At 44.5% G+C, this 22,520-nt stretch overlaps 1 protein-coding gene across 1 annotated transcript in view; it reads left to right on the top strand.

Annotated features, from left to right (window-relative positions):
* The window catches only part of STX8 (syntaxin 8), a 287,648-nt gene that overhangs the window by 213,459 nt on the left and 51,669 nt on the right, over nt 1-22,520 (top strand). Inside the window, exon 7 of the mRNA XM_082271484.1 lies at nt 3,177-3,278. Coding sequence (XP_082127610.1) covers nt 3,177-3,278 — 102 coding nt within the window. The remainder of the gene's footprint in view (nt 1-3,176; nt 3,279-22,520) is intronic.

Below are 22,520 nucleotides of genomic sequence, written 5' to 3'. Positions count from 1 at the left end.
CCCAGGACTCTGCATTCACTATATCTGATCTCCCCAGGACTCTGCATTCACTATATCTGATCTCCCCAGGACTCTGCATTCACTATATCTGATCTCCCCAGGACTCTGCATTCATTATATCTGGTCTCCCCAGGACTCTGCATTCACTATATCTGGTCTCCCCAGGACTCTGCATTCACTATATCTGATCTTCCCAGGACTCTGCATTCACTATATCTGGTCTCCCCAGTACTCTGCATTCACTATATCTGATCCCCCCAGGACTCTGCATTCACTATATCTGATCTCCCCAGGACTCTGCATTCACTATATCTGGTCTCCCCAGTACTCTGCATTCACTATATCTGATCCCCCCAGGACTCTGCATTCACTATATCTGATCTCCCCAGGACTCTGCATTCACTATATCCGATCCCCCCAGGAGCCTGCAGACTTTGTAATAGTTGTGGTTCCTCTGGTAGGAGAACCCCCCCCCCAACCACTGAAATGCCCAATGGAATATAATTAACCTGCAGAAAGATCAGGTTCCGGGTGGAGTCACCATTTAACCGCTCAGATATCAATCAGTTTTTCTGATATATTTCGGGTTCTTTCTGGCACCAAAAAGGTTAAGAACGCTGCCCCGATATGCCCCCCTCCGCTTTCCCAGTCCCGCTCTGTACAGAATATACAGAAATTCGGCTGTGATTTATTTGGACTGCATCAAAGTAATCCTTTTATTATTGAAAGCAATACATTTCAGAGTCCAGTGTTAACCTCTCCTTATTTGGCCTCTGAAAAGTTCCATTGCTGTATTATTTGGAGATCGCTCTTCGTGCTGATGAGATTATTAGACATTTTACTTGGAGTCTCTGGGCTCACATTTATGGATTTGTTGCTCAATTTGGCCGTCTGAGTGGGGAAGCGATTAGTAGATAAAAAGACAGGTTCTCTTTAATATATTTGAATTATGTTCTAGCTTGTCAGAGAAAAGCTGGATAACAAAAGCCGTGAGCTGCCGACCAGGAAACATGGCCGCTCTGAGAAAGCCAGCCGAGAGTTCAATAACGTGATTGATTATATAACTTCTATTATATACTGACCTGCTCTGTGCAATGCTTTTCACAAAGCAGCCACTTACCTCCTTTTCTGGGGTCCCCCGTCGGTGCTTTCCCTTCCCTTCCCCATGTGTCTATGGATGCACACAGCTCAGCTCAGGAGCACGTCCCTTTGAGTGCACCCAGCTTGCTGAGGGGGGCACTCTTAGAAGATGTTTCCAAGAGTGCCCCCTCAGCGAGCTGCGTGCACTCAAAGGGACATGCTCCCGAGCTGAGCTGTGTGCATCCATAGACACACACAGCACATTTTGGCCTTGCCCCCCTGCTCACTCCTCACAGGATTTGAATGACAGCAGCAGGAGCCAATGGCTGTCCTGTGAGGATAGGGGAAGAGAGCAGCGCTGCAGCACCTGGAGTTCGATAGGACTCAGGTAAGTATTTATGGGGGGAGCCAGTAGTGGGACGGTTTTTACTGTGCAGGGAATGCTTTAAAGAGTAACTCCACTTTTGTTGACAAAAAACATTCCCCTCTGGGTGATCTCTGTACATTGCAGGGATTGTAACAAACTTTGTTGCAGATTTCTACCTTTTGTTATTTTGAAGAAATCATTGTTTGTTCCTCTGTGCTGAGTGAGTCTAATGGGAGTGGTTTCATAATTATCTATCAGCTGTGGCAGCTGCAGGGCACTAATGAGAAAATCTGCTGGGCCTGCATCCCTTTAGACGTGTTCCTATTGGGAGGATCTCACCAAAAATGAAATTTTTGTTGCAGGGGATGCTAGAAATCTGACTTGTATCTTAGTGTAGACTTCTGGGAAAATTGGTGAGCCAATCACACAAGTGGGAAATGATGTTTCTGGGGGTGTGGTCAGTATACATTCTGTGTACAGAACCGCTCCAGGCGGCCATATTGTATTGTATTTTCAGAAGCTCCTACCCTGTCTGCCTTTGGCTGGTTTCACACAGGTGGTCCGATCAGGTTCCCCTGTACGTTTTTCAGGTGGACTTGATCAGACCAGCCATTGTTCTGTATGGAACATGCGTCCGCTGACACCCGCCAGCATCCTATCCGATCCTGTCCAGCAAAAACAGACAGATGGGAGGTCCATTCCTCTTCCGTCCGGTGGACTGGAGAACTAGACAAAGAACTGTCTGTGTCCGCTCTGCTATCCATGGACCTTTCATCCGCCTGCTCATCGGGGATCAGCGGAGACATCCCTTGCTGAGCAGGCACATGCGCATTACGATGCTTGAAAACTCATTTATTCAGGGAAGCCTACCCCACCCCCACCAAAGACCTGTACCCGAGTCACCTACATCAGATCATCCCCCTATTACCTTTTTGTACCACCTCCCCCCCCTCCCTTTAGATTGTAAGCTCCATGAGCAGGACCCTCCTATTCCTTCTGTTTTGAAATGTATATTGTAAAGTACTTCACAAACTGTTGGCGCTATATAAATCCTTTATAATAATAACAATTCTAAAAAAAATGTATTATTCAAAGTAAACTCCCTCATTCATCCATGTCTCCACGCTTTATTGTGCTGAGAAATCACTTTGAAAAACACCTCCCCTAGCATTTCTAGCGTCAGCCATCTTGACTAAGGGCAGATGATTCATCTAGCATTTACTTCCTGGAATCCATCTGCCCTTAGCTCAGGCATGCAGGCAGGAGGGTGTCCTTAGCTGATAAATTCCCCCCCCCCCACCCTCCTCCAGATGAAAGGGAAAAAAAATGCCCACAAAGACTCCTGGGATGTATGACATCGCCTAGGCCTAGGCCAGAAACCAGGAAGCAACTGAAGAAAAGTTTAAAACAAGTATATACCGTATATCATACCTTCCTATCTAATTACTAATGCTAGCACTGCAGAGATTAAACATTGTCAGTGTTGATTGAGAGAGCCTAGTTCTGCTTTAAATTAAAAAACCCGTTAGATACGCACATCAACCTGCATCAATAAGACATGTCAATGCACAAATGATAAAGCGCGTTGGCACGTCACATCGCACCTTGGTGCGCACCGATGGATCTAAGCGAGCTCTTAGTCATATTACTAATGAACTGTAACTCAGTGACTGAAAAATAATTCAAGACTTAAAATGAATTTCTGCTTTTGCCTTTTTTTTCCTTCTAGAAATTATCGATGATTTGGCCAACCTTGTTGAGAGCACAGACTCAAGAGTTCGCAACCAAACAAGACAGGTGAAACTCGTGGACAAGAAAACCGGGGCTTGCGGTAAGAATCCATATTGAATTGTTGGGTCTTGGTAGAGAGAGCAGGGGGATGTTCACCAAAACTTGGTAGGTTAACACCAAGTCTGAGGGCCATCAAAGGTGACGATTAGAGGTCAAGTCAAAGGTAGGGCCCCCAGAGAAATGTAAAAATGCAGGGAAATATTAAATCAGCCTCTCTCATCCAGGGGTTCGTGGAATGCTAGGGTTCCTCCAGAGGTTGTTAGAGTTCCTCCAGAGGTTGTTAGGGGTTCCTTGAGAAACTTCTGCCTCTTAGATATGTAACCACTGATGCTAATGATCTTTTTAGTTATCTGTATGGAAGTCTTCCTATTGTTCATCAACATAGGAAGCGTTCTTCACATGGACCAGCACATGAGGAAAACTCAGGCTGGATATTTTGTTAACGAATGATAGTTTGGTTCTTGAGGACAGAAACAAAAATATAGATTGGGATGTGGAGGTTTGCTGGAGCTACGGAACACAATATATAGACTAAAGCGTATTGAGACCTGGCCATCATATCTATATGAAATTGTTACATTTAATTCTGCGCTACGCTCTACTGGGAAGGTTTTCCAGAAGATTTTGGAGGGTGTCTGTGGGAATTTGTACCCTTTTGTGAGGTCAAGTACTGATATCGGATTAGAAGATCTTGCTTATAGTCGTCATTCCAATTCATCCCAAAGGCCCGGGTAGATGGAGCAGGGGGATGTTCACCAAAACTTGGTAGGTTAACGCCAAGTCTGAGGGCCATCAAAGGTGAGGATTAGAGGTCAAGTCAAAGGTAGGGCCCCCAGAGAAATGTAAAGATGCAGGGAGACATTAAATCAGCCTCTCTCATCCGAGGTTTTGTGGAAAACTAGAGTTCCTCCAGAGGTTGTTAGGGGTTCCTTGAGCAACTTCTGCCTCTTAGATATGTAACCACTGATGCTAATGATCTTTTTAGCTATCTGTACAGAAGTCTTCCTATCGATCATCAACATAGGAAGCGTTCTTCACATGGACCAGCACATGAATGTCCCATGAACTGCAGACACAGTAATTATTAGTAGGGGTTCCCTGAGACCTCAATGATATTTAAAGGGTTCCCCCACGTTAATAAGGTTGAGAGGCTGCATGTAGATGAAGGTTGGAAGATCGGAGCTGTTCTGTGTATGTAAATAAATAATTGTAACAGTTTTTATCTGAGGAAAACTCAGGCTGGATATTTTGTTAATGAATGATAGTTTGGTTCTTGAGGACAGAAACAAAAATCTAGGTTGGGATGTGGAGGTTTGCTGGAGCTACGGAACACAATATATAGACTAAAGCATACAGAGACCTGGCCATCATATCTATATGAAATTGTTAGACATTTCATTCCGCGCTACGCTCTACTGGGAAGGTTTTCCACAAGATTTTGGAGGGTTTCTGGGAATTTGTACCCTTTTGTGAGGTCAAGTACTGATATCAGATTAGAAGATCTTGCTTATAGTCGTCATTCCAATGCATCCCAAAGCTGTTCAGTAGGTTTGAGGTCAGGTACTGATGTTGGAGGAGAAGACCTGGCTCACTCATTGGTGATCCATTTCATCCCAAAGGGGTTTAGTATGGTTGAGGTTAGGTACTGATATTGGTGATCCAGGTACTGCAATGGTGATCCATTTCATCCCGCAGGCAGGGCTCAAAATTTCAAGCCAGGCCTTAAGGGTTACTCGCCACCAGTTGCCCCACCCAACCTCTACCTTGCCCCGCCCCTAAAATGTTTTTGCATGAATGCAGAACTTACAAAAATAAATATTAACGACTTAATCAGTGCCCATCAATGCAGCCTATCAGTGAAGCTTATCAGTGCAGCCTCACCAGTGCCCATGAATGCAGCCTCACCAGTGCCCATCAATGCCCTCTCACCAGTGCTCATAATTGCCGCCTTACCAGTGCTCATAATTGCCGCCTCACCAGTGCCCATCAATGCTGCCTAATCAGTGCCCATCAATGCAGCCTCCCCTTTGCCCATCAATGCAGCCTCACCTTTGACCATTATTGCAGCCTCCCCTGTGTCCATCAATGCAGCCTGATCAATTCCCATCAATGCAGCCTGATCAGTTCCCATTAATGCAGCCTCAACTTTTCCCATGAATGCAGCCTCACCTGTGCCCGTCAATGCAGCCTCACCTGTGCCCGTCAATGCAGCCTCACCTGTGCCCGTCAATGCAGCCTAACCTGTGCCCGTCAATGCAGCCTAACCTGTGCCCGTCAATGCAGCCTAACCTGTGCCCGTCAATGCAGCCTAACCTGTGCCCGTCAATGCAGCCTAACCTGTGCCCGTCAATGCAGCCTGACCAGTGCAGTGTAAGAGAGAGGAGAGGAAGAGGAAACCCAACCGGATAATCACAGAGCCCCGCTGTAACAGCTTTAATTTGAATTGCCAGGCACTCGCCATCACACACAGTCCCACATCCTTGATTGGCTCCTATGATAGACTTCACATGTCCTGGCATTGGACCAGTGTTCTGTCTATCAAAGGACTCGGGCCAGGAGGCCGGACTGTGTGTGTGACGGCGAGCGCCCGGCAATTTAAATGAAAGCTGGACAACAGGACAACGACCCTAAGCACAGAGCCAAGATAACAAAGGAGTGACTATGGGACAACTCTGTGAATGTCCTTGAGTGGCCCAGCCAGAGCCCAGACTTGAACCCGATTGAACATCTCTGGAGAGATCTGAAAATGGCTGTGCACCGACCCTCCCCCATCCAACCTGATGGAGCTTGAGAGGTCCTGCAAAGAAGAATGGGAGAAACTGCCCAAAAATAGGAGTGCCAAGCTTGTAGCATCATACTCAGAAATACTGGAGGCTGGAATTGGTGCCAAAGGAGCTTCACCAAAGTATTGAGCAAAGGGGGTGAATACTTATGTACATGGGATTTTTCTACTTATTTTATTTTTAATAAATTTGCAAAGATTTCAAACAAACTTCTCTCACGTTGTCATTATGGGGAATTGTTTGTAGAATTTTGAGGAAAATAATGAATTTATTCCATTTTGGAATAAAGCTGTAATATATAATGTGGAAGAAGTGAAGCGCTGTGAGTACTTTCCGGATGCTCTGTATGTTGTTGAGGAACCACAAGTCCCAGGGAAATATAATTAAAAAAAAAATAAATTAAAAAAAAAACAATAAATAATAAATACAAATCAATAATAAAATAAATCTGTAACCTGTATATAACACAAGCTTTAATTTGCCGCTTTGTGATTTTGTTTCGCCAAAAGCTGAAATGTGATTTTATTTGTTCTGTTTTTTAATTATTAATCTTTATTTAGAATTTTACAAAAATGCAGCAGAAAATCCGGGATAAAACCAAGCATCCAATTTTTAAAAAGTTTTTATGCATATTTTACAAAACACACAACATCAATCTCTGCTATTTCCACAACTACCCCCCCCCCCCCCTAAAAAAAAAAACAAAAAAAAATTTTAAAATCAGTATTTTGGGGGTTCTGAGCTCTCGCCAGTCCCTGGTCCTTGTTTTATTTTTCGGAGGGTGTGTGAATTTATACTTTGTTTTTTCTACAATCAGGTTGCCAGGTGTTTGAAAACCTGCCAAAAAGACCCAGCAGGAATGCCCCCCCCCCACCTCGGTCGGTCTACCAGCCCCTCCCCCACCCTCCCTGCTGCGAGTCAGAGAGTTCCATTTTTCTCATAGTTTCAATATGAAAACACAATTGTAAGTAAAGTGGGTTTTTTTTTTCTTTTAACCCTATCTGTGCCAGCCAGACAGCAGTTCAGTTCCTAGTCCTGCCAGAAAACCGCGCGCTTTTTGTTACGTCCGACTGGGGGCGGTATGGTTTTCAGCGCAGATGTTCCCATGCATGCGGCGTTTTTTTTTTTTTTTTTTTTTTTTTTCTTGAACCAAATCAGCATTTTTAGATTGAACAAAAGCAGCTGCAATCACTTTTATTGTGCAATGATACATTATGAATGTAGATACAACCCCAATCTGTAAATTCTCATATAAGCGTTGCCATGAGAATCCCATTTCATAACTCGTTTTCAATATTCTTAGGGCCGGGTTCACACTGATGCAGAGCGGGACACCGCATGTATTTCACATAGGAATCGCAGCTTATTCCTGTGCAAATTACATGCGGTGTCTTTGGGGTGCGATTTGAGCCGTGGATTTTTAAGGCTGAAATCGCCATAACTCATGCTGGACTCTTCTTTTTTTTTTTTTTTGTCTGCACCAGTATTGGATTGCATGGGTGTTCACACAAATCGCAGGGTGTTGTCAACATACACTCCACAATCGGTTCGCATAAACAGGTTGCAATTTGTCAATGTCCCTTTACATTTTTTTTTTTATCACTTTTATGTAAACATCCCTTGTAATAGAAATAAGCAGGACAGGTCCTCTTTATTGTGAGATCTGGAGTCAAAAAGACCTCACAAAAAGTATTTTTTTTTTTTTTTAGCATGAACAAAAATATCATGGCCCTTTAAGGCCATTGGGAGGAAGCGATGTATGACGTCACTCTGGTCCTCCAAGGCCATAGAGTGGAGTGGGGGGCCAGCTTGCCTTCACTCAACTTCCTGCCTAGGACCCGAAAGGACCTGATCGTTTTCCTCACTACCTACAGCTTCGGGAAGTGGTGGTGGTGGTGGGGGGGGCATCTCTCCCGCCGACCATAAGTAATCCCGCGGCAAATCCGCCACTGGGACCACTTTTTATGTGAAAGAGGACCACCCGGACAGTAAGAAAATACCAGGGTTATGGCAGCACTGCGCTTTGTAAATCGTCCTGCAGTATTTGGGGACCTGTAACGTGTCCCAAGAAGCTGCGGGGTGGTTGTTGGGGCACCAAACTTCATTGTGGGATGGTCCAAGCAGAGGTGGGAGCAGATACCGGTCAAAACTAGGTACCCGCTAATTCTTTCCTTTTTGGGTAAAGTTCCGCATTATGCGTCGGCTCTGATATGAGCGTTTAATTTTGGGTTATTATTCATATACAGGATAACAGTTTACACAGCGCTTTACAACTTGAGGGTAGACAGTAAAAAATACAATACACTTTAATACAGTAGAAATCTACTTTTTTTTTTTCATAGTTACATAGTAGTTGAGGTTGAATTAAGACAATAGTCCATCCAGTTCAACCTGTGTAGGTGTGTGTGGCTGTAATCATCTCTCATACCCCTGAATGTTCTGATCCTTGAGATGTACGTCTAAGAGTCTTTTGAAAGCCACCATACTTCCCACAGAAACCACCTCTTGTGGTAGAGAATTCCACAATCCTGTAAAGAACTCCCTGCGTTGCCTGAGGTTAAAACGCTTCTCCTCTAATCGCATTGTATGTCCTCGAGTCCTCATGCAATTCCTTTCGACTGAATAGCTTTTTTTCTATGCGGAGATCACCATTGAGGTATTTATAAATTGCTATCATGTCCCCTCTCAGGCGTCTCTTCTCCAGGGAGATTAAATCAAGCGATTGTAGACGCTCTTAATAATTAAGGTCCTCCAATCCCCTAATCAGTTTAGTTGCCCTTCTCTGGACTCTCTCCAGCTCCAACACATCCCTCCTGAGGACCGGTGCCCAGAACTGGACAGAATACTCCAGATGCGGTCGGACCAGAGTTTTATAAAGTGGAAGGATTATAGTCTTATCTCTGGAATACATCCCCTTCTTTATGCATGCTAATATTCTGCCGGCTTTGGCAGCTGCCGCTTGACATTGCATGCTATCCTGTTTTCATTTTTATTTTTTTGTGTAAAGATTGAGCTTATCATGTGTGCTTGTAGTGACTACCTATAGTGAACCTGTCTGTTTATCTGAATGTGAAAATTGGAGGTTCCCCCTGGAATTTGTTTTACAGGCAGCTGGATCATTCTGCAAAAAAAACTAAAAAACCTTCATCTAGGAATCCATATGAACGGTGCAGCAAATACATCCAAAGCCTCTCGAATAAAGTCACCATTGATCACTAGAGGCATGTTTAAAGCATAATTTCATGGGAGATAAGAGACACCCGGACCACCCAAACATGTGTATGCCATCCCCGTATCTGTCCGCAAAGCCTTTGTAGACCGGTTCTTCTACATCAATGTCCACAGAGATTCTGGACTGGAATGCGAAAGAAGAATAATCTGTACATGAAAACAGGTATATGTAACATCCGCTATCGTGACTTCTTTCACACGGCCCAGTAAGCGTTTTCCGTTAACCTTTTCTCAGCCCTGGCCCTGTAATTCGATTCACACGGCTGGTTTTCTTTTGTACGCTAAGCACACCAAGGGCAAGCGTTGAGGAATCTTAAGACCAAGTAATTTGTGCTCCCGCTGGAAAGGGGAGGATTATAGTGGAAGCCATACTGCTTCAAGAGAGGGGGCCAGCTCCTTACAACCCCGGAGTGGACAGGTTGACAGAAGGCTAAGTGGATTAAGGCACCAATTTTGTTTGGTTTCCTTTGATTTAGCCAGAAATCAAGGTCACTTACCCCTGTTGGAGATCAAGGTCAGAGACAAGGGTTGGTGGCTTTTAAGGAAAACCAAGCATCTTAACAATGCCATTGTTGAACCACACTCTCTGGGTGGCCCCTGACTGGAGACATCACGGTGTCAGGATTCAAAGGGCCAGCAGTGAGTTTCTTAGGGAACCACTGAGAAAGCAGCTCAAGAGTAACGGCAAATGGTAGACAAGCCATCCAAGGAAGCAGAACTGAAGGGTCAAGAAGCCTTCCTTGATTCTAGTTTGATCACGGGAACTTCAAGCTTTTTTTTTTTTTTTTAATTAAACACAGTTAAGACGCCTAAGCTGTTTTCATGGACGACTTATCCAGACACTTGTGTCTTTGTTACCTCTCAAACATTATGTAATCGATGAAGAAGTCTCTCTTCCGTTGTTGACTTATCTTCTTTACTCCTGAATGTTTTTGAGAGGGCAACAAAGATTGCCGAAAAAACATATTATGTAAAATATTTACTTTCCCAAAGTAAGAAGCCAGTTCCCAGGTGGACCGACTTTCCAAATGACTTGAAGTATAATTGAAGTTGTTGTTTTTATAGGGTGGAATCAGTTGTTGAAGTTAATACATCCTTTCCGAGCGTATCTTTATCTTTACTATTTGGCTTTACTGAGATACATGATTGTGTGTGTGTTGTGAGGAACTTAGTCTTTAGGTTAAACTTTAAAGCCCATATTAGAAGTATGGGGTAGGAGTAAATGGGTGATTTAAAGTGATGGAAAAAAAAAAAGCAGACTGCCTGTGGGTGTCTAATCTCTTCATCTGAAATCCATGACCCTGCAGGCACCTTCTTCCACCATAGCATGGCAGAAGTGGTCTGAAAATTACAACATCTGAGAAAGGAAAATCAGTGTTATGAATAATCAGGAAATATCAATAATTTAGTTTCTGCAACTATTTAATGAGCTTTAAGAAAATCCAGTAAGCTTTTGAAAATGAAACCCCTTCATCTGTTAAAGTATGTCATGGTCAGTGGAGTGATCCATATCCACTGAGAGGAGGACTGTCCAGATCAGGGTTTCCCAGCCAGGATTCCATGGAACCCTGGGGTTCCTCCAGAGGATGCTAGGGGTTCCTTGAGCAATGAGTAATTTTTGCCTCTCTGATAAGTTCCCCCGGACACAATTCATCTTGGTAACTACAGTATCTATAAGGTAAGTGTAAGGAGCATGCTTTCCACTGACAATCACACTATGTATCATCAATTGTAGATCTAGTATTTTTCAGCAGAGGTTTCCTAAGACTGAAAATGTATTTCAAGGGTTCCTGTGTGTTGAAGAGGTTCAGAAATGCTGGTCCAGTTAATGCAAGAGCATATGAAAGGCTACTTGGAGTCACAATTGGAATTGCTAGATGACTCGGGATGCACCTAAATACCGGGGTGCGGGATCCTAGTAAAAGTTACTGTAAATCACCATCCGCAGAGTGTGGTAAACCTAACCGGAAACACCCTTGAAACACGTAACCACCCTTTTTATTGCACGTGGAGTGTGCTGCCATAAAGACTAATGGCAGCGGTCTATGCTGCTCTCGGTTTTTAAACCATCTGTCATCCGGAGCTGGGTCCCTTCACTGCCAGCAGTGGGATAACCATCTCCGCCTCACCCAGCCCTCTGATTCCAATTGCCAGGATGCTCTACAGATGTGGTCTCCAAACTGCTGCCCGGGGGGCCAGATGCAAGCCCTTTGCTTGCTTTTATCCAGCCCTTGGGGTACTGTTCCATCCACTGACACCAACAATGGGGCATAATTCTGTTGCTGACACCAACAATGGGGAATTATTTCTCCCACCGATATGAAGGATGTGGCAGTATTCCTTCCAAGGACACAAATGATGGGCCACTATTCTTCTCACTGATACCAACAATGGGGCACTATTCTTCTCACTGATACCAATGATGGGGCACTATTCTTCTCACTGACACCAACAATGGGGCACTATTCCTTCCACTGACACCAATGATGGGGCACTATTCTTCTCACTGACACCAATGATGGGGCACTATTCCTTCCACTGACACCAATGATGGGACACCATTCTTCTCACTGACACCAATGATGGGGCACTATTCCTTCCACTGATACCAACGATGGGGCAGAATTCCTTCCACTGACACCAAAGATAGGGCACTACGTAGTCCCACTGGATGCCAGGACATTTTCTACTCCTACTGGCCAGAGTGCGCCCCCCCCTAAAGTCTGAAGGACAGTAAACTGGCCCTTTGTTTAGAAAGTTTGGAGACCCCTGCTCTACAGTCTGCGGATGCTGATTTAAGTAACTTTTATTTTTTATTGGGAACTCATGGTCCTGTATTTATGTCTTCTTGCCAGCCCTGATTATCCTGGATCTGTGTAGGCATAGATACAGGACCCATTGATTTCTAACATAGACTCTCCCTTGCCAATTCATGGCTTGTGTCCCAACTTCTACCTTTTAGAGGTTACAAGTGGATGTTCGTGTGTTCAAGTGATTGTTTTTCACTGGGATGCACTTGGAACCACGAGGGTGCACAGGGGCCAACGTAGAGTCATGGGGCACACATGGGGTGCATTGAAGTAGACGATCCCAGATGCACTAGGGCACACCTGGAGACTTGGAGTCACAGGGTACACGGGGGGGGGGGGCACACTGGAATCACTAGATGTCACCCTGGGCACACTGGCAGATACAGAGCACAGAAGGCACAGATGCGCATGGGAACAGCAGAGTTACTTGCGCACAGAGACACTGGAGATGCAGAGAGGCTCAGCTTAGGGGATGCAGGCAGACACTTGAGGCAAAGTGGGCTTGGCTTAGGTGTAGCAACGCACTGCTCAAATGCTAAGCATTGCTTCCTAATTCCAGATGACACCAATCAGAAGAGCTTTCTTTTGATTGGTCTTGGCTGCCGTGACTCTAGGGGAAAACCAGTTGTGCTGGCAGGAATGGAAACTTGGCACTGGATCCTAGGAGAGGTGAGAGTTGACAAAGTGCACCTAAAACCCAAACTTTTTTTTGGGGAAAAATAAGGAAGTTAGCTCCCCAGTCTGGATTGTATTGCTGTCTGTGTTCCCACTAGTGAGATTCGTCCATAATTAGAGTAGAAATCGAATGAACGTCCTTGGAACAGATAAGTCTTGGGCATTGGCATGGTGGTGGCCTGGCTAATAAATCAGGTTCATTTGTCTTCTCTGGTTTTGAAGGATAGGACAAACTCTCTCACTTATGAAGAAATGATGGAGGAAAAAACGCAAGTAGGTTTGTTTTTCATTTCTTCAAATATATCTAAAACCAAAACATAATTACAAAAAAAGAGGGGAGAATTAAAACAGGTTAGGGTTTTTTTTTCATCTGTGTCCCACTGAGGAAATTTACCTTTTCCTATCCCCTAGATTGGAAAGTGAGAGGAAACCCCTCCAAAGTGAAGTATATCCTCTCTATTCATGTTCTGATGACAACCCAAAATTCTTAATTTTCTTCCACTTTTAGCCCTGGTGACCAGGACAGATGGAGAGAGTGAATCTACCCAGTGAGCAAACGGGTAGCAATAAAAAAGAAAAAAATAGCGGGATCCATCCAATCCACACTCTATCTATGATTTTGTTTTAAAAATAATAGTTTAGGCTTTATATACAATTATTTTGCCTTGGCAAATGACCTCACAAGCCTAAACTTTGTCTGGCATGGGGTAATACAAGAAGACTGAGACACACGGGGGTTTGTGTGGAACACTTTGCGAGAATCCGGGCGCCGTGCGTAGCCAGAAGCATGAAAAGATTAACACCTAATTTTAGGGTATCCAAACCAATCCACTCAACAGGTCGGAGGAGAAATGTCAAGTTTTGAAAACAGTTGAAATCTGGTTTATTTCCTGCCCTGAGTTGTACTAAGTCACAAACATGGTGTCCGTGAAAGTGAGATTTGTTCTACCTGGATGAAGCTTAATACCCTAATTCTTTAATATGTGAAAGTGATATTAAAGTCAAGTTTTTTTTTTTTTTAATTCATATACAAATTAAAAAGGTTTATACTTACCTGCTCTGTGTAATGGTATTGCACAGAGAAGTCCCAATCCTCCTCTTTTGGGGTCCCCCTCACCAGCGCGGTCTGCTCATCCTCCGCTTCTGTGAGTGCCCCCCATAGCAAGCCGGGTGCTATAGGGGCACTAGTGCGGGCGCATTACCGACCCAGGCTGTGTGCGCCCAAAGACACACACAGTGCGGCTCGGCCCCACCCTCTTCTCCCTTCTCACAGGATTTGACTGACAGCAGCAGGAGCCAATAACTCCCGCTGCTGCCTCTGTGTCCTGTGAATGCAGGAAGAGAGGAGAGCGGGGCTGCCAGCGGGGACAGCACTGGATCAAGAAGGGTGTCAGGAAAGTGTTAGGGGCCGAGAGGGGAAGAAATGTTATGGAATAATTTTTTACCCTAATGCAGGTAATTAAGGTAAAAAAATTGCCTTTATATCCAGAGACACAGATTACTTCATCTAAAGTGGCATAAAGCAGCGTTTTTGATTTTGGCATTTTATACAGCATTGTAAGTTGGACACTAAGGGCTGGTTGGTTGCTGTCACCGTCACAGTAAAAATGGCAACTTCCTTTTTTTTTTTTCTCCATTGGAGAGATTCTTCTTTTTATGTATTTCTTTATATTTCTGTAAACTTGCACTCATTGCCCTCAGGGTAAATAGAAGTCCTCTGCCCAGTTTCCAGGGGCCTTACAGTGTATCAACCAATCAAACTGTGCAACAAATACTTGCATTGTTTATCTGTCCTGTACCCAGTATCGTTATCCGGGGAGGGGGTGGGGATGTATGTTGTCCTATGTCCATCAGACAACTAGGTCCTTGACAACTAGCCTAATTTTCCATACAGGCATACCCCACTTTTAGGTACACAATGGGACCAGAGCATGTATGTAAAACCAAAATGTACTTAAAGTGAAGCAACACCTTTTTTCACTTCTCAGTGAATGCAAATGCACTAGCTCTATGGGAAATCTTGGTCCGCTTGACATGGCACTACTCCCAGTTCTTAACATTTAACATTGGCTTCTTTGGGAAATCTTGGTCAAATTGACTTTGCACTGCTCCCGAACCATAAGTGACAGGGACGCCAAACTTGGGGAGCGCTTTAAGGAGACACAGGACTACGACCTGGTAAATTACCTAGGCAAGCTGGCCGAACCAATAATTGGATATGTTGTAATCCTGGGTCCCCTCTTGGTGCTCCCCAAGTTTGGTGTCCCTGTCACTTATTGTTCGGGAGCGGTGCCAAGTCAAACTGACCAAGATTTCCAATAGACGCCAATGTTAAAGACGGGGAGCAGTGCCATGTCAAGCTGACCAAGATTTTTCCCTAGACGCCAATGTGTACATACTCGCGAGTGTACATAAAGTGAGGGTACGTAAAGCGGGGTATGCCTGTACTATAGACAAGAACACACATACAGACTATATGGCCAAAAGGTTGTGAACACCTAACATCACACCTATATATGAGCTTGTTGGACATCCCATTCCAAAACCATTTCTCATCCAACATCAGCACCTGACCTCAACCCTATAGACAAGAACACACATACAGACTATATGGCCAAAAGGTTGTGATTACCTGACATCACACCTATATTTGAGCTTATTGGACATCCCATTCCAAAACCATTTCTCATCCAACATGAGGACCTGACCTCAACCCTACTGAACACCTCTGGGATGAATTGGAATGTTGATTGTGAGCCAGGTCCTCTCAACCAACATCACTTTTTTTGAGGTCCTAAAGGAGACTTTCCCCTTACAAAGTTGTCCCCAATGAAAGATTTCCCCTCGCCTCTGGCAACTGTGACATTAGGGATTTCCAACATCCAGTAGGAAGTTACAGCGTCGACAGTCTGATGAGTGGAATCAATGCAAGGATTCATTTACAAGGCACAATATGGGTAGGCTCTGTCTAATAAATGGCAAACTATGCTGTATCAAATTGTTTCAAAGAATTGGAATTCATTAAAAAAATGAAAAGAAAAAAAAACTCGTTACTATTTTATTTGGAGATTTGAGTAAATTCGAATCTCCGACTAACCAAAATTGTGTCTAAATTTTCATTCGGACTGAAAAAAATTTCACATGTCTACTCTCCGCCCCCTGCTTTTCAGAGATGAGAGATCCTGTGTAAATTCTGCACTTTGAACGAATGTAGGAGAAAGACGGCTGCAGATAAAAAAGTACACCTTATGTAGGAGGCTTTGGGCTTTGTTTGATCTGTGTGTCACCTGAAGCCAGACACGTCACTGGTTTACAACCACTTTAAGTTGGTGTACCATCCCTGGTAACCATTCAATTCAGATCATTCCTGGCTTGGGATCAGTTGCACCCAAGACGTCACTTCTGCAAGTCATAATGCTAACCACTTACATACTGTAACGGAACCGCCGACCCACACTGTGTGTGGTCTTCCGTCAGTATACGGCTTCCTTGCAGTCATGAACATATATACCAGATTTTCCCAGCCGCCCTCATACAAAGCTAGCCAACAACTTAGCTTGTACTGGAATCTCTCTTTACTGAACAGTCACACAGAATTTATATACAGCATGGACCTCCCCCTCCTGATCATATTACCACACACAGGTCAGGGGTTGCCTGATTACATTATCATATGCAGATGAAATGGTATACAGAAACCAAATTAACCTGAACTAATTATCTAGCCACCTGGACAGAACAATGTGGGCTCATTAACATTTAACAATGGGGCGGGCAGACTTAACACAATCCACATTCCACCTCAATAGATAGACAATAAGACAAGACTGCCAATGACAGTCTGTCCGTCTCCTACATTGAAGTACATGGAATACACATCTACATATTGCTATGATTATTTAGGAGTCAGACTTCATGCCAACAGGCTATAGGTCTCACAGTGTAAAGTGGGATTAAGTCTTCATTTTTCTTGAGATATATTGTCGACAAATATTACTGTCCCACTTGAAGCAATCCAAACCGTTAAGTATCTGTCTTTCACTCCCAGTGACAGTGAGTACCGTCACACATACCATGTACATTTGGTCGGCGTACCATCTGCGGTGACCTTTTTAATTTTTTCTCGCTAATTATTACATTGTAACCTTTTTTTTCCCCCTGAATTCGGTGCTTATCTGTCATCTCCCGTGCCTGCGGACCTGCCGAGTACCGGAGAGTTCTGCAACAACTGGTGAGCAGCCCCTTCTAGCAGTACAAAGGTTCTTCTCTGGCATCCGTAACTAATTCCAGCATCCTCTGCTCACCGAATGGGGAGCAATAAATCTCCATCCGCAGCATATTGCAATCTTACACAATGCTTTTACCCGCTGCTGCCTAGAAGTTAAAAAATAAATAATAAGTTGGCCTCATGCAATCCCAGTCTGCAACTTCACAGCATTACGATTAGATTTTATAAATGATGTTGGGGTTCTCGTTTGAATGAATCCAGCATGACTTCATTGTGTTCTTAGCGTCTGGATTTAGTCGTAACCGTAAAATATGGGCACCTGTCCTTTGGCCTGCGCGCTTGGAGGTTGTTGAAACGTTGTCAGGTTTGGCGGGATTTCAGCGCGTTTGTAATATTGTGCAGATTCGTCGTGTCAGGGTTTAGACGCAGGTGGATAGCTAAGAAAGAAGGCAAAGCGCAAGTAGAGAAAGAGCCCCTATGGTTATCGTGCCACGTTTTTGTGTTGCAAAAAAAACATATTTTTGGTATTTCTTTCAAACTGCTTTTGTATTTTGATCACCCAAAAAATAAAAACCTATACTAGGGACCTGAGCTGAATCTTTTGAGGGAATCCTAATGAACACGCATGTGCGCAATGATTCGCTTGCACAATGCGCATCTGCCTTAAAGCGGAGTTCCGGCCTCGGGGGTGAAATTTAGATAAAAATACCCCGGGGACAGTCAGGGCTAGTACATTCCACAATGGATAGCCTCTGTACTGTCCCGGGTCGCACTTATCTTTTAGAAGAAATACTTACCTTGAAAATTTCTTCTCCAGCGCTGCCATTTCAGGTGTGGGCAGCTGAAGCCAGCGCGTCCTCTTCTGTGTCCTCTTCTCCCAGAATGCCCTGCACTGGCCCCTCTCGTCACTTCCGGTGTGGTCGCATCATCCCTCCACAGCTTCTGGGCATGCCCAGAAGCTGTTTAGCAGGAAATGAGGCGCCGCATCGGAAGTGACGAGCGGGGCCGGTGCAGGCGAATTGATTCCTGGGAGCGATGACATTCAGCTCCCAGGAATCAATGCAAAGAGGAAGTGACGGCCGCAGAGGGAGGAAGTGGAAGAAAGGTGAGTATATTTTTCTTCAATAACAAGGTAAGTAAACAAAAAAAAAAATCATAACTATCCATTTCTTTTTCAGGTGACCAAAAGCAAGCGGATGGCCCAAAATAGATTATGTCCATTTTCTGGCCGGAACTCCGCTTTAACCTCTTCAACACCAGGCCAATTCTGACACTACTCATTTTTTTTTCCCCTAGAAAATTACTTCAAACACCCAAACATTTTATATAATTATAGATAAAATTAAAAAGTGCAGCGCAATCATATGGAAATACACATAACAACAGCAATTGATGTATCCAAGTCCACTTATACGGAGACAAATCTCCAATATATCATAGAGCAGAAATATAAGACTCCAGTCTGTAAAGTGCTAAGTAATAGAGACAGTCCTTTCATGGGTATTGAGAAGCAGAAGCCAAGTACTGATGGCAAATTCATGCAATAAATGGTTTAAGTGCTCTTGACATCCCACCACCATCCCACCACCATTCTCTGTCTCTCACCTTCATATACAGACCCTACATGGCCAGCCAGCGTTCAACCAGATATCCTGACACTGACACTCCTGATCTCCTAAGGGTGGCTTTCCCAGGTATCCTCTGCAGTAATCCTATGCAGGGGGGGGGGGGGGGGAAGAAAGATCTAATGCTCTCCGTATATTTTGAAGGGTTTTTATTAAATGTAATTATTGCACTCACTTGATAATTAAAAGGCTTCAGGCAAACGAACAGGGTGTGTGCCGGCGTGTTCCTGTTGTCTGTCTGGTGTACCAAGATGGCCGCGGGGAGGGGGGGGGGTCACTTGACCGCCGCCATCTTGGTACATCAAAATGTAATTTTTATTTACTTTTTTTTACTAGTAAGACCCTGTTCACACAGGGGCGACCCGACTTGCTGGGGCTACCTGTGAAGTCGCGGTGCACAGCGCGCACCGTGACCTCGGCGCGACATGCACGGACTTCATATAATTGAAGTCAATGCAGGTCGCCCCAAAGTAGTACAGGACCCTTTTTCTAAGTCGGAGCGACTTGTATCACTCCTTTTAGAAAGGGTCCTGTGCTAATCTATGGCAGGCGACCCACCGCGACTTGTCAGGTGACCAAGTCGCCTGACAAGTCGCGCTAGTGTGAATGGGGACTAATGGTGGCGATCAGCGAACCCATGTGAAAGGGGCCTAACATGCTTGTTTTTTTATTTTATAAAATATTATTCTCTACAATAACTTTTAGAGCCGGTTCACACTGGGGCGACTCAAAGTCGCCCCCTACTTTGAAGCCGCCTGTGCAGCACGACTTCATCGCGTCTTGCAAATGATTTTTCTAATAGAAGTCAATGCAAGTAGCTCTGAAGTCGCCTCCAAGTAGTGCAGGAACCTTTTTCTATTTCGGAGCAACTTGACTCGCTCTGATTAGAACGGTTCGGTTGCACAGAATGGAGTGCTACTGGTCGCCTGACAAGTCGTGGCAGTGTGAACCGGCTCTTAGGATAAGGTTACATCTTGGCGTTGCTATTTACAGGCGTTTTTATGGGCATTTTTTCAGGCATTTTACAGGCGTTTTTGTGCAGGCGTTTTCAGGTTGACAAGTGACCAATAGAAAAAAAAAAAAAAAAACGCCTGTAATCTGCCATAAAAGAAGCTCCTGTACTTTTTTGAGCGTTGGGGGCGTTTTGCTTAAAACGTCAAAACGCTCAGATGTGAACAGGGGCCATTGAAATGAATAGGATTTGTCTTGTTGGGCGTTTTTTTTGAGCTGATCCTAGAGCAGAAAAACTCCCCAAAACGCCTACATGTGAACTTAGCCTAACATCAGTGGAGCAGCCACAGTTGAAGTCAAAGCCCAGCTCCAGGAATTCAAAAAATACTACCCTTGCAGGACCCGCCCCCTCCCCCCACTGCAAGGGTTAAAAATATATTATATTATTCTGCACCCCAGCAGTACAATCGCTCCCATGCAGCCTCCTCTGTAAGCAGCTCACAGCCATGGTCGCATTCCTGCCTCCTCAACCTACATTACAGCCCCACAATATAATTGATGATGCCAAAGGATCGCACACAGGCTGGAGCTTCGAAGAGGAAATCGATGTCGCATGCCGGAGTATTGATTTAGGGTACGTAGCAATGCCTATTTCTCTACCCTCTAGATTAGGGGTCTTCAAACTATGGCCCGCCAGTTGTTCAGGAACTACAATTCCCATCATGCCTAGTCATGTCTGTGAATGTCAAGAGTTTTACATTGCCTCATGGGACGTGTAGTTCTTCAGCAGCTGTAGTAGTTTGAGGATCCATGGCCTAGATGCATATGAGCGTTTAACCTTTGAAGGTTTGTATGTGTGTGTGGGGGGGGGGGGGGGGTTCCTAAAAAATTAACTGCAAGGAAAGTTTAGGGAGGCGGTTGGTAGGGTTGGGAGCTGGGGGTGTGCTTTAAAGAGACCCTTTTATCAACTTAGAAAGATGCAAGGGAAAGTTAATAAATTTCAAGTATTTACTTGCAGCAATTTTTCTTTCCAAAAATGCTGTTGTATCCACTTGCATTGTGTCTCTGAACTTGCTAGCAGATTTGACTACTCCATTGACACAGACAGCAGGACTAGGCCCCGCCCCCTGCTCCCATGTCACTGGATTTGATTGACAGCAGCGGGAGCCAATGGCTCCTGCTGCTATCAATCTATCCAATGAGGACCGAGACAGTGGCTGGAGCTGGTGGGCGCATGCTCATCGCTGGAACGTTCGGGTTCAGGTAAGAATAACGGAGGGTCTGGGGGGCATCTGTGACCAAGAAGGTTTTTCACCTTAATGCATAGAATGTATTAGGATGAAAAACCTTGAGACTTTACAACTCCTTTAAGTATCATTTCATATGGTTCCTGCTTTTCAATATGCTGTTATAACATCCCGACATGTTTCGCCCAACAGGCTTCTTCAGGGGATATATTGTCCTCTGTTGGTCATAGCATTCTCACATTTTTTTATATATCACTTGGAGAGATAGCTTTAATTATTGAAAACAGATGTTTCTACTATCTTCCAACCAGATTGGATTGTGTGTGACCACAGGAGGCATATATGGGCCTGACTGAATTAAGAAGTGTAAAACTTGTAACAACCACATGGGGGCGCAGGATTCTCAGAGGATTATGTGGGATCAACAGTCAGCCAACATCTGCTGTTGAATGCTGCACTCCCGCCCACGTGGCTCCAGGAGTGTAGCGTTCAACAGCGGATGTTGGCTGACTGTTGATCTCACATAATCCCGTGGGAATCGTGCTCCCCCATGTGGTTGTTTCTAGTTTTACACTTTATTTTTTAAGACAACACACAGTAAGTACAAAAACCACAGCTCCAGTAATTCTAAAGTGAAACATTGACATTGAGAATTCAACATAGAAAAAAACATTGCATACAAAGAGGCAGAAAAGTGTATAAGCATATAACTTGGAAGACCCAGTATTAGAAGGTTTCTGTACCCCGCATGGCAATTTACACGGTAGAAGAAGGAGGAAAGAAATGGCCCGTAGGTCACATAAAGTATAGAGTAGCATAGCAGGGAAAGAGGAGGGGTGAGTACATAAATCTGGCAAAAAAAAGGGAGGAGGGGGGGGGGGAATCCCGACATACCGCCAGCCCTTCAGGGCCTGGGGACTTACCCTTGTAATCTCCAGTAAAGGGGGCTTTAAGTCAGTAGCTCCTTATATTCCTCAGAGTAAACAAATTTGTGCCAGTGGAACCATTTTTTAAGGAATTTCTGCCAAAGGCCTCTCTCGGTGGCCACCAGATCTTCCATCTCATTGATTTCAGCTAACTTTTTCAACCAGACAGCAATGGAAGTTTTACACTTTTTAATTCAGCCTGACCAATATATGCCTCCTGTGGTCACACACAATCCAATCTGGTTGGACGATAGTAGGAACATCTGTTTTGAATAATTCAAGCTATTTGCTCAAGTGATATATCAAAAAATATGGGAATGCTATGACCAGTAGTGGACAATATATATATATCCCCTGAAGAAGCTTGTGGGCGAAACATGTCTGGGTGTTGTCATCACACCGTCTTGAAAAGCAGGAACTATATGAAATGATACTTCAAACCACTTCCATACCCCAGTACGTCATATGACGTCCTGGGCTTTAAGTGGGGATATCTGAATGATGGGCATCATTCAGATATCATTTTTTTTATCTGGCGATTCCCTTCACCGTAAGAACAATCATAGCGGCTGTACAGCCGCTTGATCGTTCTTACAGGCAGCAGGAGGGGACATCCTCCTGTGCTTTTGCCAGCTCTCCCGTGCGATTGGCGAGCCGGAAAAGGACGGCGGAAGTACACCATAGAGACTGCCAAGGACCAGATGGTCCCCAGCAGTCTATTTGACTCTTGGAGGCCCGATATGACGTCACGCCCGGCCTGCCAGCTGTCAATACTGCCGTGATCTTGGCTGGATAGCCAAGATTTT

Source organism: Pelophylax lessonae (genome assembly GCF_965119305.1).
Source record: "Pelophylax lessonae genome assembly, chromosome: 11".
NCBI classification, from domain to species: domain Eukaryota; kingdom Metazoa; phylum Chordata; class Amphibia; order Anura; family Ranidae; genus Pelophylax; species Pelophylax lessonae.
The sequence above is the reverse complement of the archived record's forward strand: the minus strand, read 5'-3'. Positions and strand labels throughout refer to the sequence as shown.